General features: G+C 37.5%; 1 protein-coding gene across 10 annotated transcripts in view; it reads right to left on the bottom strand.

Moving 5' to 3' along the window:
• Kdm4c (lysine demethylase 4C) overlaps nt 1–14369 on the bottom strand; it is a 206637-nt gene that overhangs the window by 57280 nt on the left and 134988 nt on the right. For all 10 annotated transcript variants that reach the window (XM_063287361.1, XM_039109496.2, XM_039109502.2 and 7 more), the window contains 3 exons: nt 11517–11698; nt 9814–10027; nt 7905–7981 (listed from right to left, as the gene is read on the bottom strand). In XM_063287361.1, the coding sequence (XP_063143431.1) occupies nt 7905–7981; nt 9814–10027; nt 11517–11698 (473 nt within the window). The remainder of the gene's footprint in view (nt 1–7904; nt 7982–9813; nt 10028–11516; nt 11699–14369) is intronic.

The raw sequence follows: 14369 nt of genomic DNA, 5'->3' as shown, positions 1-14369 counted from the left end.
CCCTGAGATTTCACCTCACACCAGTGAGAATGGCTAAGATCAAAAACTCAGGTGATAGCCAATGCTGGCGAGGATGTGGAGAAAGGACACTCCCTCATTGTTGGTGGGACTGGAGACTGGTACAACCATTCTGGAAATCAGTCTGGAGGTTCCTCAGAAAATTGGACATTGAACTACCTGAGTGTAGGGAGCTGCGAAGTGGGGCGCCTCAAAAATGGTGCTGATTTCCGCCTTCCACCCTCCCGAAGGTGAGCGCTCCTTGTAGTAAACAAGTCCTTATTTGGCTATGACTGCCTGGCCTGCTAGGTTCCGCATAGTGACAGCCTGTCTGCATCACCTACATGGCATGTTGGGGTTGGTTGGCGTTGGGTACTTAAGCTGATGTAGGGCGTTCCCCGGGGTAGTAGAAGACTGTATCAAGGTTCCTGAGTAAATTGCTTGAAGAAGATCTCCTCTAGTTGTGTCTTCCTTGCTGGTCCAGGTTGGGCAGGACAAGTGGTGACCCCTATGGGAACTCCTGAGATTGGAACTTCTTGCAGCGCTGGTAAGTTCCCAAGGTAAGGTGGGACCATAAAGACCACAGGAAATAAGCGGCCATAAAGTTTCAGGGTAGTGAGCAAGAAAGTTCTCGGTAGCAGGGAACGGAAAGTAAAGTTCGTCGCAGCAGCAAACCGAAAGTAGCAAGATGTGTGGTGAATTTAGCCATAGCAGCGTACAAAGTTTTTGTCATAGGGACCTCAACAGTCTCGTCCAGTTTTTCTGGCTCTTCAAGAGCTGTTTGAATAAAAGAAACTAAAAATAAAAAGAAGCACCATAGAGAGATTCTTGAGCAAATGCGATGCCATTGCACCTTGGTTCATAGTCTCTGGTAATCTTCCTGTGACAAGTTGGGAATAATTAGGGAAAGACCTTGATTTTGCCTGTGAACAACGCCCCCTAAGACCTGGGGTCCGTCCAGTGTGGCGCTTAGTGCGTAGTTGCCTGGAGGATCAGAAATGTTGTCAGGCAGCCAAAGAGAAGGGGCAAGCTGCCCTAGAAATGCTTCAAGAGGAGAGGTCAGAAAAGCAGGGAAACACAAAGGAGACAGACTCAGAAAAGACAGATACAGAGGAGGAAACAGACGAAACAGTTTCAGAAGAAGAGTTACAAGAGTTGATAGATCAAATGCGGAAACAGTCTCTAAGGAATAGACAGAAGAAGAAAAGGAAAAGGCCTAAAATGGCGGAGGAACCTCTTGGGTGGTTCCCCTCGGCTCTTCCTTCCTGCAATGTTGTAGAGGGAGGAAGTAGAGTTTCCAGTAGTACATTCTGCCCTGAAGTGTGGAGAGCAGTTCATAGTGAGCTGCATTTGGCCTATCCTGTCTATGTGGATGCTAATCAACAAAGGTATCATGAGCCTCTTGAATTCAAGGTGATTAAAGCCTTGGCTGAATCAGTGAGAACATATGGTATCACTGCCTCCTTTACTTTTACTCAGATAGAGCCTCTGCACAGATTTTGCATGACTCCTAATGATTGGACTAACCTGGCGAGAGCGTGCCTCAGCCCAGGGCAGTATCTAGATTGGAGAGCTTTTCTAATTGAATATGCCAATGAACAGGCTGCTGCCAATTTGGTGGCAGGAGGCGGGAGAGAGGGTCTGTTTCTGTGATTCCCCAGGACCGGCAAGATCCATTGTGGGTCACCGAGAGATTGACCAGGAGGTGCGGCAAGAATAAAGATCCTGCTGTTGCTGACACTTCTCAGTGTGACCCAAGTGCTGGTCCAACCAGAGCCCCGGTGGGGGATACTATCGGTGTTCCCAAGACCCATGCCGATACGCCATGACCTTTAAGCCCAATCCTGTATGTGTTTATCTTCCTTTTGTGTTTATTGTTAGTAATGCTAGTCCGAATTCGGAGAGGTCTTGTCATGCTCTAATGAGACCTGTTTTTATACACAATGCTGGGATGCAGAAAAGTTTGCTATTGCTGTGGTTGCTCGTATGCCCAGATGAGTTCCAGTTCCTATGGATGCCCCCCATGCTATAACTCTATGTAGACAAAAAGGGGATTTCGGCTCGAGACCCCATATGAACAACAATGCCAAGCAACCAGAGCTTCCAGGGACTAAGCCACTACCTAAAGACTATACATGGACTGACCCTGGACTCTGACCTCATAGGAAGCAATGAATATCTTAGTAAGATCACCAGTGGAAGGGGAAGCCCTGGGTCCTGCTAAGACTGAACCCCCAGTGAACTAGACTATGGGGGGAGGGCGGTAATGGGTGGAGGCTGGGGAGGGGAACACCCATATAGAAGGGAAGGGAGAGGGGTTAGGGGGATGTTGGCCCAGAAACAGGGAAAGGGAATAACATTCGAAATGTAAATAAGAAATACTCAAGTTAATAAAGAACAAAACGAAAAAAAAAATACTCTTGCAGTTAAACAGTAGTTTCCAGATATTACAGCACGGTTATACATATGAACTCACAGAAGCTGGAACCGTATACAAAAGGCTTGTATGAGATAGAGCCAGCCAAATCCTCAGTCTGAACGGTAAAGAGCCTCATGAACTTCCACTATTAGACTGACAGGCTACTGCAACTGATGACTGCTGGGAGAGGAAAAGTTCATTTTTTTTTTCTTGGACATGGTTCCTGAGAGTCTAATAATATTTCAGGATATGGTCCTACACCCATGTATACGCAGGAATTAAATGTATTCACTCACTGGTTACTTAGGAATTGATCAATATACGTGTATGCTAGCTAATTTTATGTCAACTTGACACAAGTCATTGTCATTTGGGATGAGGGAACCAGAACTGAGTACCCTTCCCTGCAGCCCAACTCAAAATTGGACTGTGACACATCTTCTTGATTTATAATTGTTACTAGAGGACCCATACCTTTGCAGGTAGTGCCAGTTGTGGGGAATGGATGATATTAGAAATCAAGCAATGAAGAACAAGTCATTAAATAGCACTAGTTAATAGCCACTGAAATCAATTCCTATCTCCCCAATTCCTGTCTTAAATTCTGGCCTTGACTTACCTCAGTGACGGACTGGGACTGGGAGCCTAAGATGAAAGAAACCCTTTCCTACCCAAGCTGCTTTTGACGATAGCACTTTACCACAGTGATAGAAACCCTAACAGTAAGTGTAGAGTTTATATATATATCTGTGTGTGTGTGTGTATACATATACATATATATATATATATATATATATATATATCTCATTGAAAACATATCAAATCCTATGAGATACAATGAAAGAAGTCTAAAATGCCTACATTAATCACTGAAAACACACACACAAGTAATGTTATCCAGGCAGAGTAGGCTATATTAAAAATATGTATACACATACACACATGCATATAACAATTAATGAAAAACAAGGCCATGAATTTGAAAGAGAATAAAGAGGACAAAAGGGAGCGCTGGGAAAGAGAAAAGAGTAGGAAAACTAATGCAATTATATTAAAAATTGAAAAAAGAGAAATTAACGAGATGTGAAATACATAATGTTACACCTTTAGACCCTGGAGCGAAGAGGAACAACCACAGTTCAATAGATAAAAAACAGAATCAAATAGAGATGAAGGGGAATCACTAGAATAGATATCAACAAAATTCATAAAAGTATTAGTTTAAAATATATTCCCTTCAGTATGGAAATCTAAAATAAAAGAAACTCATATATATCATATATATATATATATATCATATATTGGAGATATATATATATATATATATATATATATATATATATATATATATCTCCAATATAAAAATTAGGATAAGGGTCCTTCTTTCCTTTCTGCTGGGTGCTACCTGATTACTGTCAAAAGGGGCAAGTTCATGAAAACCTGGAAAGTGGTGCTGGTCCCAGCTGGACACTACTCTGGACACAAAGCTGCCATCGTGAAGAACATTGATGATGACAACTCAGACAGCCATGCTGTGGTGACTGTAATTGACCTCTATCCCTCAAAAGTTACAGCTGCCATGGACAAGAAGAAAATCACCAAGCAATCCAAGATAAAGTCCTTTGTGAAAGTTTTTAACTGCAACCACCTCATACCCAAAAGGTACTCTGTGGATAGCCCCTTAGACAAAACTGGTGTCAACAAGGGTGTGTTCAAAGACCCAGCTTTGAAACACAAAGGATGTGGGAAGCCAAGGTCAAGGAATAACAAATGGTTTTTCCAGAAGCCTCACTTTTAGATATATTTTTGTTTTCATCATTAAAAAATTTATAAAAACTAGGATAAGATAAATAATTTAAACAAATCTATAAAAAAGCAGTGAGATTGAAAATGTAATTAAAATGCCACCAATTGATAAAAATCAAGATATTCACTAGGGAATTTCACCAGCTTTGAAGAACACTAACATCAGTATTTCTCAAACTATTCCGTGAAATTATTATTACCTCGATATCCAAAGTAAATACATATACAGACAAAGAAAGAAAGGAAAGCAGGGAGAGAGGAAGGAAAGCAGGGGAGAAAAGGAAGGGAGGAGAGCAAGGGAGGGAGAAAAGGGAGGTAGGGTGAAATGGAAGGAGGGAGAAAGGGACGGAGAGAGGGAGGGAGGGAGGGAGGGAAGAAGGGATGGAGGAAGGGAAGGAGGGAGGGAGGGAGGGAGAGAGGGAGGGAGAATAAAAAGAAAATTAGAGACCATTTGTGGTGGTTTGGATATGGGGTGTTGCCTTGTTGGAGGAAGTGTGTCACTGTGGCTTTAAGATCTTCCTCCTAGCTGTCTCCTCAGGTTTGCTTTCAAAACAAGATGCAGAACTCTCAGCTCCTGCTGTGCTACACCTGTCTGGAAGCTGCCATGCTCCCACCTTGATAATAGACTGAACATTTCAACCTATATGGCAGCTCCGATTAACTGTTGTCTTTTATTAGAGTTGTCTTAGTCGAAGTATCTCTTTACAATCATAAAACCCTAAGACACCATTGAAACAGATGCAAAAATTCTTAACAAAATACTAACAGAGAATTCAAGAAAACATCAAAAAATCATTTGCCATGATCCAGACAGTTTTAATACAAATACAGGGATGGTTCAATATAGATGGATCAATTAATGTTGTAAATATCATAAATAAATTCAAGGACAGAAATCACATGGTCATCTTAATAGAGACAGAAATAGATTTTATATAAAATCTAGTATTCCTTCATGTTAAAGTCCTAAAAGGAATATGTGTGTACACAAGGTTCAGGAGTCATAGAGGAGCAGAACCATTGTAAGAGGAAAAGATAGTGAACATCTTAGTGAAGCAGTAATGACTGCACATGAATTCACAGCACCTACAGCTGTATATGCAGTACCTATACAAGACCAAACCACCTGAAAACTGTCAAGGACTAGTGGAAGGTTTGTGGAGTTCTTTTTTTTTTTTTTTTTTTGTTTCTTTTTTTCGGAGCTGGGGACGGAACCCAGGGCCTTGCGCTTCCTAGGCAAGCGCTCTACCACTGAGCTAAATCCCCAACCCTGGTTTGTGGAGTTCTATCCCTAGACTAGGAGCTCTTAGAAAAAATGATGGCTTCTAGAGTAGGACAGTCGCTTTTCTTCAGTAGATGGTTCCATATGAAGCAACAGCCCTAACTAGACTCAGGAAGTTAAAACAAAACAAAACAAAACGGTAATGCACACAAGAGGAAGAAGCAGGTATATCTCTGTACATTTGAAGCAATCTTAATCTACAGTTATTTCCAGACCACCCAGAGCTATATGAGACCCTGTTTTAAAAAACAAAACAAAAAAAGGTTGCCTTTAAATCCACAAGCATGGTTCCAGACCACAAATTACAAATCCTTTTTGTTCCAGAAACAACTTTGCTAGTTAAATCTTTTTCTTTGCCCATCACTGCTGTTGTCTTAGGGCTTAAGCATGTAAGAGGCTATCAGGTTGGATCCAGCTTGAAACATCTAAATCCCGTGTTATAAGTGTATGGTATAGTCAACAATATGGGTTCGTGTCCAACCTTGATAATTTACCTGAAAATTTCATGACTTTATTTCCTGGCTGTCTAGCTTCCACAAGACTAGAAAATACTATGCAATCACCCAAGGGTGGGAAACAATTAGGAGTTCTACGGAGCTACAAAGTCTATGAACTATAACAATGATCAGAGGGCAAGATATGCGCATGCATGAAGGGACAACAAGCTGCACTCAAATGTAGATGACAACCAACTACTGCATTTACAATTCATTCAATGGGAGGGAAATCATGTCTGGAACTGGAAATCGAGCTAAATTCTCAGGGCTCGTGAACTCATTCACAGAATGCAGAAAGAAAAAAAAAACCTACTTACCACCGTTTTTTGCTAGAGCAGCATTCTAAATCTCATAATTATACCCACAGATATGTGTAGCTACCACCTCTCATCAAAGATGTTTCTCTACAAACAAATAAGTAATCCAGGAAACCATAAATGGACACAATACAGCTATGATCATAGGGTCAAGGGAAGCTAAGGCCCGATGGACAAATCTAAATGATGTCTCCTGTATCTATTGCTTGGGAAAGATATTGAAGTGGAGGGGGGGAAGATTGTATAAGCTAGAATACTAATACGTCTGCTGTGAAACCATGTCTCTCAGATATGGCTATATAAAAAAGATGGGAATAATGGTAATACCAGAAGATTTAACTCAGAACAGTAATTTCACAGGGTGGCCCATCCTTTAACAAAGAATGATGAGCAACTAATGAATATTGTGAGGATGCGAACCAGCTTTGTCCAGAGATGTGCCCCTATCAGTTATCACAAACAAGGTGATTAGTCTTGAGACCATAGAAACACAAACAAAAGACATTGATAGATGCATTTATATATTTGTATACATACACAAACTTGTATGTATATAACAATATTCAAAGAAAAATAGGCTATCAATTTGAGAGTAAGGAAGCACGGGATGAATGGAAGGGAAAATACCTGGGAGAACTACCAGATTCCCATGAACTCCTTCAGAGTCTCTGTAAAGGAGTTGCTCCTGAATCTAAAGCTGACTACAGGTAAACAATTCCTCAAGAAGTCGATATAAAAGATTGCTTAATAATACAAATATTCAGCCATAAAATTCAATGATTCATAATGAAATATTTAGCAACAGTTAATATTTGAAAGTCCAGGCCTATATTAACACAGAGTATAAATTCTGTTTGCTAAACAACAGAGTCACTGCTGATCATAAACTGGTCAACATCTGCAGTGAGATCACCAATGAAGAGCACAGTACTGGAAACTGACAGAGCATGGTTAAATAGAAAATATATATGGCATGGTGTTTTGATGGAATGAAAATCAAAGACAGGTTTAGAGTAAATTTCCAAGAGCATTTTTAGAAAACAATGATTCTGGCCTAGAGAAATTTGTGGTCATTATATAGAGAATCATCAACTATCTAACCTTCTGTCTAAAGTTCCAGTGATGACTTCTACTCCATAAAATAGGTATTCTAATCACATTTGTTAACGTATGAATAAAGGGAAGAATAAATAGGGGAAGGTTCCTTGTTAGTTGGAAAAATGCAGACAGATTGTATTGTTTCCTCAAGGATGCATCAAGATAGACCTCCCTTGAATATTTATTAGAACATTTATTTTAAGGATTTTAAAATGTGTAGGAAAATGAAATTAAAAAATAAAGTCAGGAAAATATAAATATAGACTTGATGATCTATAGTACCCATATGATCTGGAGTAGAATATCACTTAGAAAGTCACCTAAACTTTCTACAGTGGTTACAAAGCCATTATGTAGAATGATCTGGAGGGAAGTGTCTAGAAGTACATTAAGAAACATGTACCCACTTTTATATTTTCATTAGATATAGCCATGTCAATCGTGGGTACAAAGAGAAGAGGAATAATATAAAACTAAAATCTACTTACTGCAGTCCATGCATTTCTTTTGCATCGGGCACACAGCCATCCATCACAGACCTCATGAGAAGGGACACCATAACAACCTATAGAACAACAGAGTGGACGTACAGATTACGTCTCGTGCATCTTAGAAGCAGAGCATGGTTCAGCTCCTGCATGACCCATGTGGTAAACGCAAAGCTAGTCTGTGTAATTAAGTGAGATTGTTTCAAAAGAAAAAGTAAAGAGAGGGTTGGGGTTTTTTAGCTCAGTGTTAGATTGCCTAACATCCAAAAGGAATTAGGAAAAATGTCCAGTCCAGGGGGAAAATGCCTATTTCAGCAACAACTACAGCCCAATGCCTAGCATACAAATAATCTAAGTAAGCCTATATCAAAATACTTTTTCTGTTGTTTCTCTGTGTTCCCCTGGCTGACCTAGACCTCTTTGTAGACCAAGCTGGCCTCAAAGTCAGAGATGCTCCTGACTTTGAGCTCCCAAGTGCTGGGATTAAAGGTTGTCTTTTTAACAATTATGCTACCAATTTCCAAAACATGAAAATGTTTTTGTATCTATTTGGGATTTTTCTTACTGTTTATTTTCCTGATTAGGATTAAATTAGAATCAATCAAAGAAAATCAAGTCAAACCAAATGCTAAATTCAATTATGTTTATAGTTATATGTAATATGGTTATACTCTATAGCTGCTGACTTTAGAAAACAAGACTAAATACATATTTATTGTTGTCTGGTGCTTTGTCTCTTGAATATTTGTAGTAAGAAATACTACAACTTTGTGTCTAGAAAATAACTGCTTTAGCAACCATTGATCCTATGATAGAGAAAAGAAAACAGAAATATGTTAATAAAATATGTGATTTAGGGGGCTGAAGATGGTTCAGTAGTTAAGAGAATTTGTTGTTCTGGCAGACGATCCAGGTTAGATTCCCAACACCCACAATGTCGTTCACAACCAGCTATAACTACAGTTCCAGAGGACAAAAAGCCCTCTCCTGACTTCCCCAGGCATCAATCACGCATGTGGAACACATATAAACAAAATATTCATATATATAAAAAGATAAAAGTATAACACAGAATGTGTGCTTGAGGGCTTAGGATGTGGTTCAGTGGCACAACATACTCTTAACACATATGAGGTCCTTGTTTTGCCCCTACCAATAAAAGACAGAAAGAAAAACAATACCACCAACATGGTTAAATGTAATTGAGAAAAATCATGAATAGTGAAATATTTTAGAATTAGAGTTGTAATATATATTTGATTACAAATATATTTGATCTTTATCTACCTGTATAAAAGTAACAAATTAGGAAACATGTAGAACCTAACTATTGTAAGGACTATTATTATTATTATTGCCTAATACTCTTAAATGAAATCATTAAGAATATCAACACTAGGGCTGGAGAGATGGCTCAGTGGTTAAGAGCACCCGACTACTCTTCCAGAGGTCCTGAGTTCAATTCCCAGCAACCACATGGTGGCTCACAACCATCTGTAAAGAGATCCGATGCCCTCTTCTGGTGTATCTGAAGACAGCTACAGTGTACTTATATATAATAAATGAATAAATCTTTAAAAAAAAAAAAAAGAATATCAACACTAAGACTAGAAATGGAGCTCTCCTGCCTATTTTCTGTCTACTATGTACAAAGTTCTGGGCTCAATCTCACTACCACGTAAATCTAGGCATTGTGGTACACATTTACACCCCTAGCAATTCAGAAGATGACATACAAGGTGCATGTCAGCTGATTAGCTTATACAGCAAGCTTCTGAGCAGTCAGGCTATAAGAACACTGGTATAAAGAACACTGTCAACAAATGAATTGACAAGTGACACTGGAAGGATTTGTAGGAGCTATATAAAACACTGAAACTCTAGAAAGTGGAAAATCTGATTTATTTACTTGCATGAACCCGCACGAAGCACTTGGAACAGGAAATCAGAAGACTTGTTCCATCTTCTTCAAGAAAGGCATTAGGGGGGGAATATTCAACATTTTCTTCACTATAAATAAAACACATCTCTGGAATAATGGGTTTAGTCTTTCTTCCAGATTGAACCACTTCATTTACTGCTGTCTCCCATCTAGAATCATTTTCTTCTTTGCTGTTATCAGGCTGGAAAACATATCATATCCACATGAGTGAAAAATTCTGGAAAGAGATTATCTTTTATTCATTAATCCAATTACACCTGCTATAGCCAATACACTACAAACAACCTCATCTTGTTTTTACAGCTTCTTGTCATTTTCCTTAATTCAACTGGTAGCATTTTACCAATGTTCCCATACAGACTCCCATTCGAAGGTAAATCAGTAAGCTCTGAGAGTTCATAAAAGATTGCAAGAACCTCTTCAAATTGTGGTCTTCCAAAATACCTCTGGAATGCACAGCTACTTCTCTTTACATACATCTGTGATCCATGTGTCCTAGGCCAATATCTGCTTTAACTTATTGAAAAATATTATGTGCTTATACCTCAAAGAAAACATATAATGCCTAGGTTTTCTAAGGGTAGCACTAATGTAAGACATATGTCTCCCACAAAAGACTGAAATACAGAAAACAGAACAGGCATATGTGGTCAGATAAAAATAATGTGCCAGACCTAATTGTCATGGAAAAACTACAACTAATAAGTTTTCATTATTACTCTGTAGATGTTAAATTAATCAATTTCCAAAATTTTGTCACTTAATAAGGAATATTTTAATTATTGGAAAATACACAGGTAAGACTGCTTAAATATGGATCAATAAAAACAAATATTTAATGAGTAAAGGAAAGTAAAACCAAAAGTGGGTAAGCTATAAGAAGAAAGTTTAAAAAAAAAATGTAGAACCTCATCCATTCTCCATCTTTGAAATATCAGAATTAAATAACTATGATATGATACTTGAAGAAGTTAAGTATCAGTAGTTAAGAGCACTGGCTGCTCATTCAGGAGACCTGAATTCCATTCCCAAAACCCACAAGGTAACTTACAACTGTCTGTAATGACATGAAATAAAAATAAGTCATTTATGAAATGTATGACCTTTGAATAAAGTATTTCTGATTATATCAAGAAAACCAGAATTTGAAAAAGGTGTTTTTATTAGTGGGTTTTCTAGTATTTTGTTCCTTAAAGCTCATAATGGAATTTCAAACAGCATTAAAGATCTGTCTCTTGTGTCTACTCTGAAGAATACAGTCCTTTCTGTGCTGAGATGCAGACAGAATGATAGAACCTGCAGACACAGTTAGCAGAAAATAGTAACTGGATATAAAATTTGTAATGAGTCCTGGATGTGCTGTGTATGTTTTACACAAAAGATAAAAATGATTCTAATCAAGAGTAGGGACTGATATTTACATTACTGAACAGTACTGCTTTCAATTTGAGTAAGGTTCTAGGTGTTTGTTTTTTCTATGAAATGTTTTGTTTACAGAACTTACATTAGAAGTTTTATGACTTTTAGTAAAAGAACTGGATTTAGATACAGGTTTCAAAAATGCAATGATTGAAACAAACACTAAAAACAATCAAACAAACACAGTCCACCAAAGGCCCTAAGGAAATGCAGCAATGGAAGGATACACTGACAGTCACACTCCAAGTTACCTTGTAGTATGGCATGAGCAGAGTGCAGATTGCACAATTTGGCTCCATTTTTGCCACAGTTGCATTGTACTCCTGTTCAGCCATAAAGTTGGGCGACTTTGTCTGCCAAAGGTGGATCAGAGGCTTTGCCCAAGACTCTGTTTCTTCAACTTCTTCGTCAATGCTTAGGACCTCAGGCAATTCTTAGGAGAGAAAACAGGAAAATATACTAAACAGAAGACTCAGAAGAAAAAAAAAAAATATCACCCTGGTAACAACAAGAATACTCAGAAATATATGTGATATCACTGTTAACCTTTTAAGTTGGCTTTTTTTTTTCTTATCTATTTTACAAGCTATTTTCTGAAAACAATAGTATAAATGTGTTTTTGTCATAATCTTCAAATGCTCAGATTAGATCATGGGGACATGAAGCAACTCCTCTTTATCAGATATCTCCTTTCTTCTAGGAAAAATTAAAACAATTCCAGTTAAACTTCATCATTTCTTAATTTTCCACTGTAAAACTTCCCACATGGTTAGCATGTCTGATTATGACTTAGGTAATAAGTCCTATATTAATAATTTTCATTTTCTTCACATAACATAGTACATAGCTCATGGTTCAGTGAAAGCTGAAATTTCAATCTCATTAAATGGATTTTTGGATTCAAGAATCCATGGCATTTATATAAGTAGAAAACAGGTGTGCTGTCACAGAAAAACTGAATGAGATAAAGAGGAATAAAAATTAAAATATAAACTCTAACAAGAAAAATAACAGTAAGCAACAATCACTTTTCTTTCATATCATCTCTTACCATCCATGGACTCAATTTCCCAATAAAAAGACATAGACTAATACTAATAGACTGGGTACATAAATAGGACCCAGCAATTTGCTGCATACAAGAAACACACCTCAGTGATAACAACACTACCTCAGAGTAAAAGAATGGAAAAAAAAAAATGACAAGCAATTCATCCTAAGAAACAAGCTAGAGTAGCCATTCAAATATCAAATAAAACTGACTTTAACCAAAAATTATCAAAAAGGGTAAGGAAACTTGATACTCGTCAAAGGAAAAAGCTACCAAAATGAACTCTCAATTCTGAACATCTAAGTTCCAAATGCAAAGGCATCCACATTCATAAAAAAAACTTTACTATAGCTTAAAGCATACATTGCACCATACACGGTAACAGTGGGAGACATGAACACCCCACTCTCAGCAATGGACAGATCACAGAAACAGACATTAAACAGAGACAGTGAAACAAACAGAAGTTATGAACCAAATGGTTTTAACAGATATCTATAGAATATTTCATCTTAAAACAAAAGAATATACCTTTTTTCAGCACTTCATGGCACCTTCTCCAAAATTGACCATATAATTGGTCACAAAGCAGGCCTTATCAGATACAAGAAGATTAAAATAATCCCTTACATCCTAAAAGATCACCATGGATTAAGGCTGATTTTCAATAACAACAAAAAGAATAGAAAGCCCACATATACATGGAAGCTGAACAACACTGTTGGTCAATGATAACTTGGTCAAGGAAGAAATAAAGAAAGAAATTAAAGACTTTTTAGAATTTAATGAAAATGAAGGCACAACATACCCAAACTCATAGGATACAATGAAAGCTGTGCTAAGAGGAAAACTCATAGCTCTGAGTGCCTCCAAAAAGAAACTGGAAAGAGCATATGTCAGCAGCTTGACAGCACACTTGAAAGCTCTAGAACAAAAAGAAGCAGAGATACACCCAAGAGGAGTAGACAGCAGGAAATAATCAAACGCAGGGCTGAAATCAACCAAGTAGAGAAACAAAAAGAGCTAAACAAAGAATCAACAAAACCAGGAGTTGGACTTTTAAAGGTATAAACAATTTCAAAGGAAGAAGAGAGAACAATGATATGAATAATTTATTTGAAACTATAGATTTTTCCATTGTCATTTTAGATTAGTTTAAATCTCTAGCCAACAGGAAAATTTTCCAGTTTTAAAATTCAATTCTTAAGAATTCCTAGAAGATGAAGAAGTGCTTATCATATGCAACTGTTGCAAAGGTACAACTACAAATGTTTCAGAAAATACTTAACCTTAAACTCTTTAGACAACTCTGTTTACATAATTCACACATATTTTTGGAAGCTCTATAAACTGAAATCAAGGTGGTATTCTGGGTAAATTCTCAGTGGCAACATAAAAATAAGCTTCTAGGAAGAAGTCACATGAAAAGAGTACCTTTCCTTAGAGTATATCTAGTACCTTTCCTGTAGGGAAGCTCCACCAATAGCAAAGCTTGAAAAAGTAATTAAAATTCCTAAATATTATGTTATATATTAATTTTCAAAATCTGTCATGTAGATATAGTAACTGTAATAGGACAATAGCTTTTGCTACATGAACTAAAATGGGAAAGAAAGAATTGTAATAAGCATAATGTCTATAATCCTAGCAATTGAAAGGCTGTAGCAGGGAGATCAGGTCTCAGGCCCTTGTAGATTACAACACTTTAACTTGCATCTAGAAAACAAAAATTAGAACTCAACCTAATAACATACAGAGATAAGAGCTAGTATCTATCTTTATTTCGATCATTCAACTAAAATGCTACTGTACATTATAGACAGGACCGTCATGTTCTATCTTCCTACCTAAGTATGTCTCACAGAATAAAAGACAGTAAATAGATGTCTCGGTGTTTAAGAGCACTGATTGATATTTCACAGGTCTTTAGCTCAAGCCCCAGCACCCATGTGGCAGCTCACATGGTCCAAGTCCAGGGGACCTATCACTTTCACAGATAAATATGTAGGCAAAATCCTAATGCACTTGAAATAAAACGAAAAGATGTACATGG

This window comes from Rattus norvegicus, chromosome 5, assembly GCF_036323735.1.
Source record: "Rattus norvegicus strain BN/NHsdMcwi chromosome 5, GRCr8, whole genome shotgun sequence".
Classification (NCBI taxonomy): domain Eukaryota; kingdom Metazoa; phylum Chordata; class Mammalia; order Rodentia; family Muridae; genus Rattus; species Rattus norvegicus.
The sequence above is the reverse complement of the archived record's forward strand: the minus strand, read 5'-3'. Positions and strand labels throughout refer to the sequence as shown.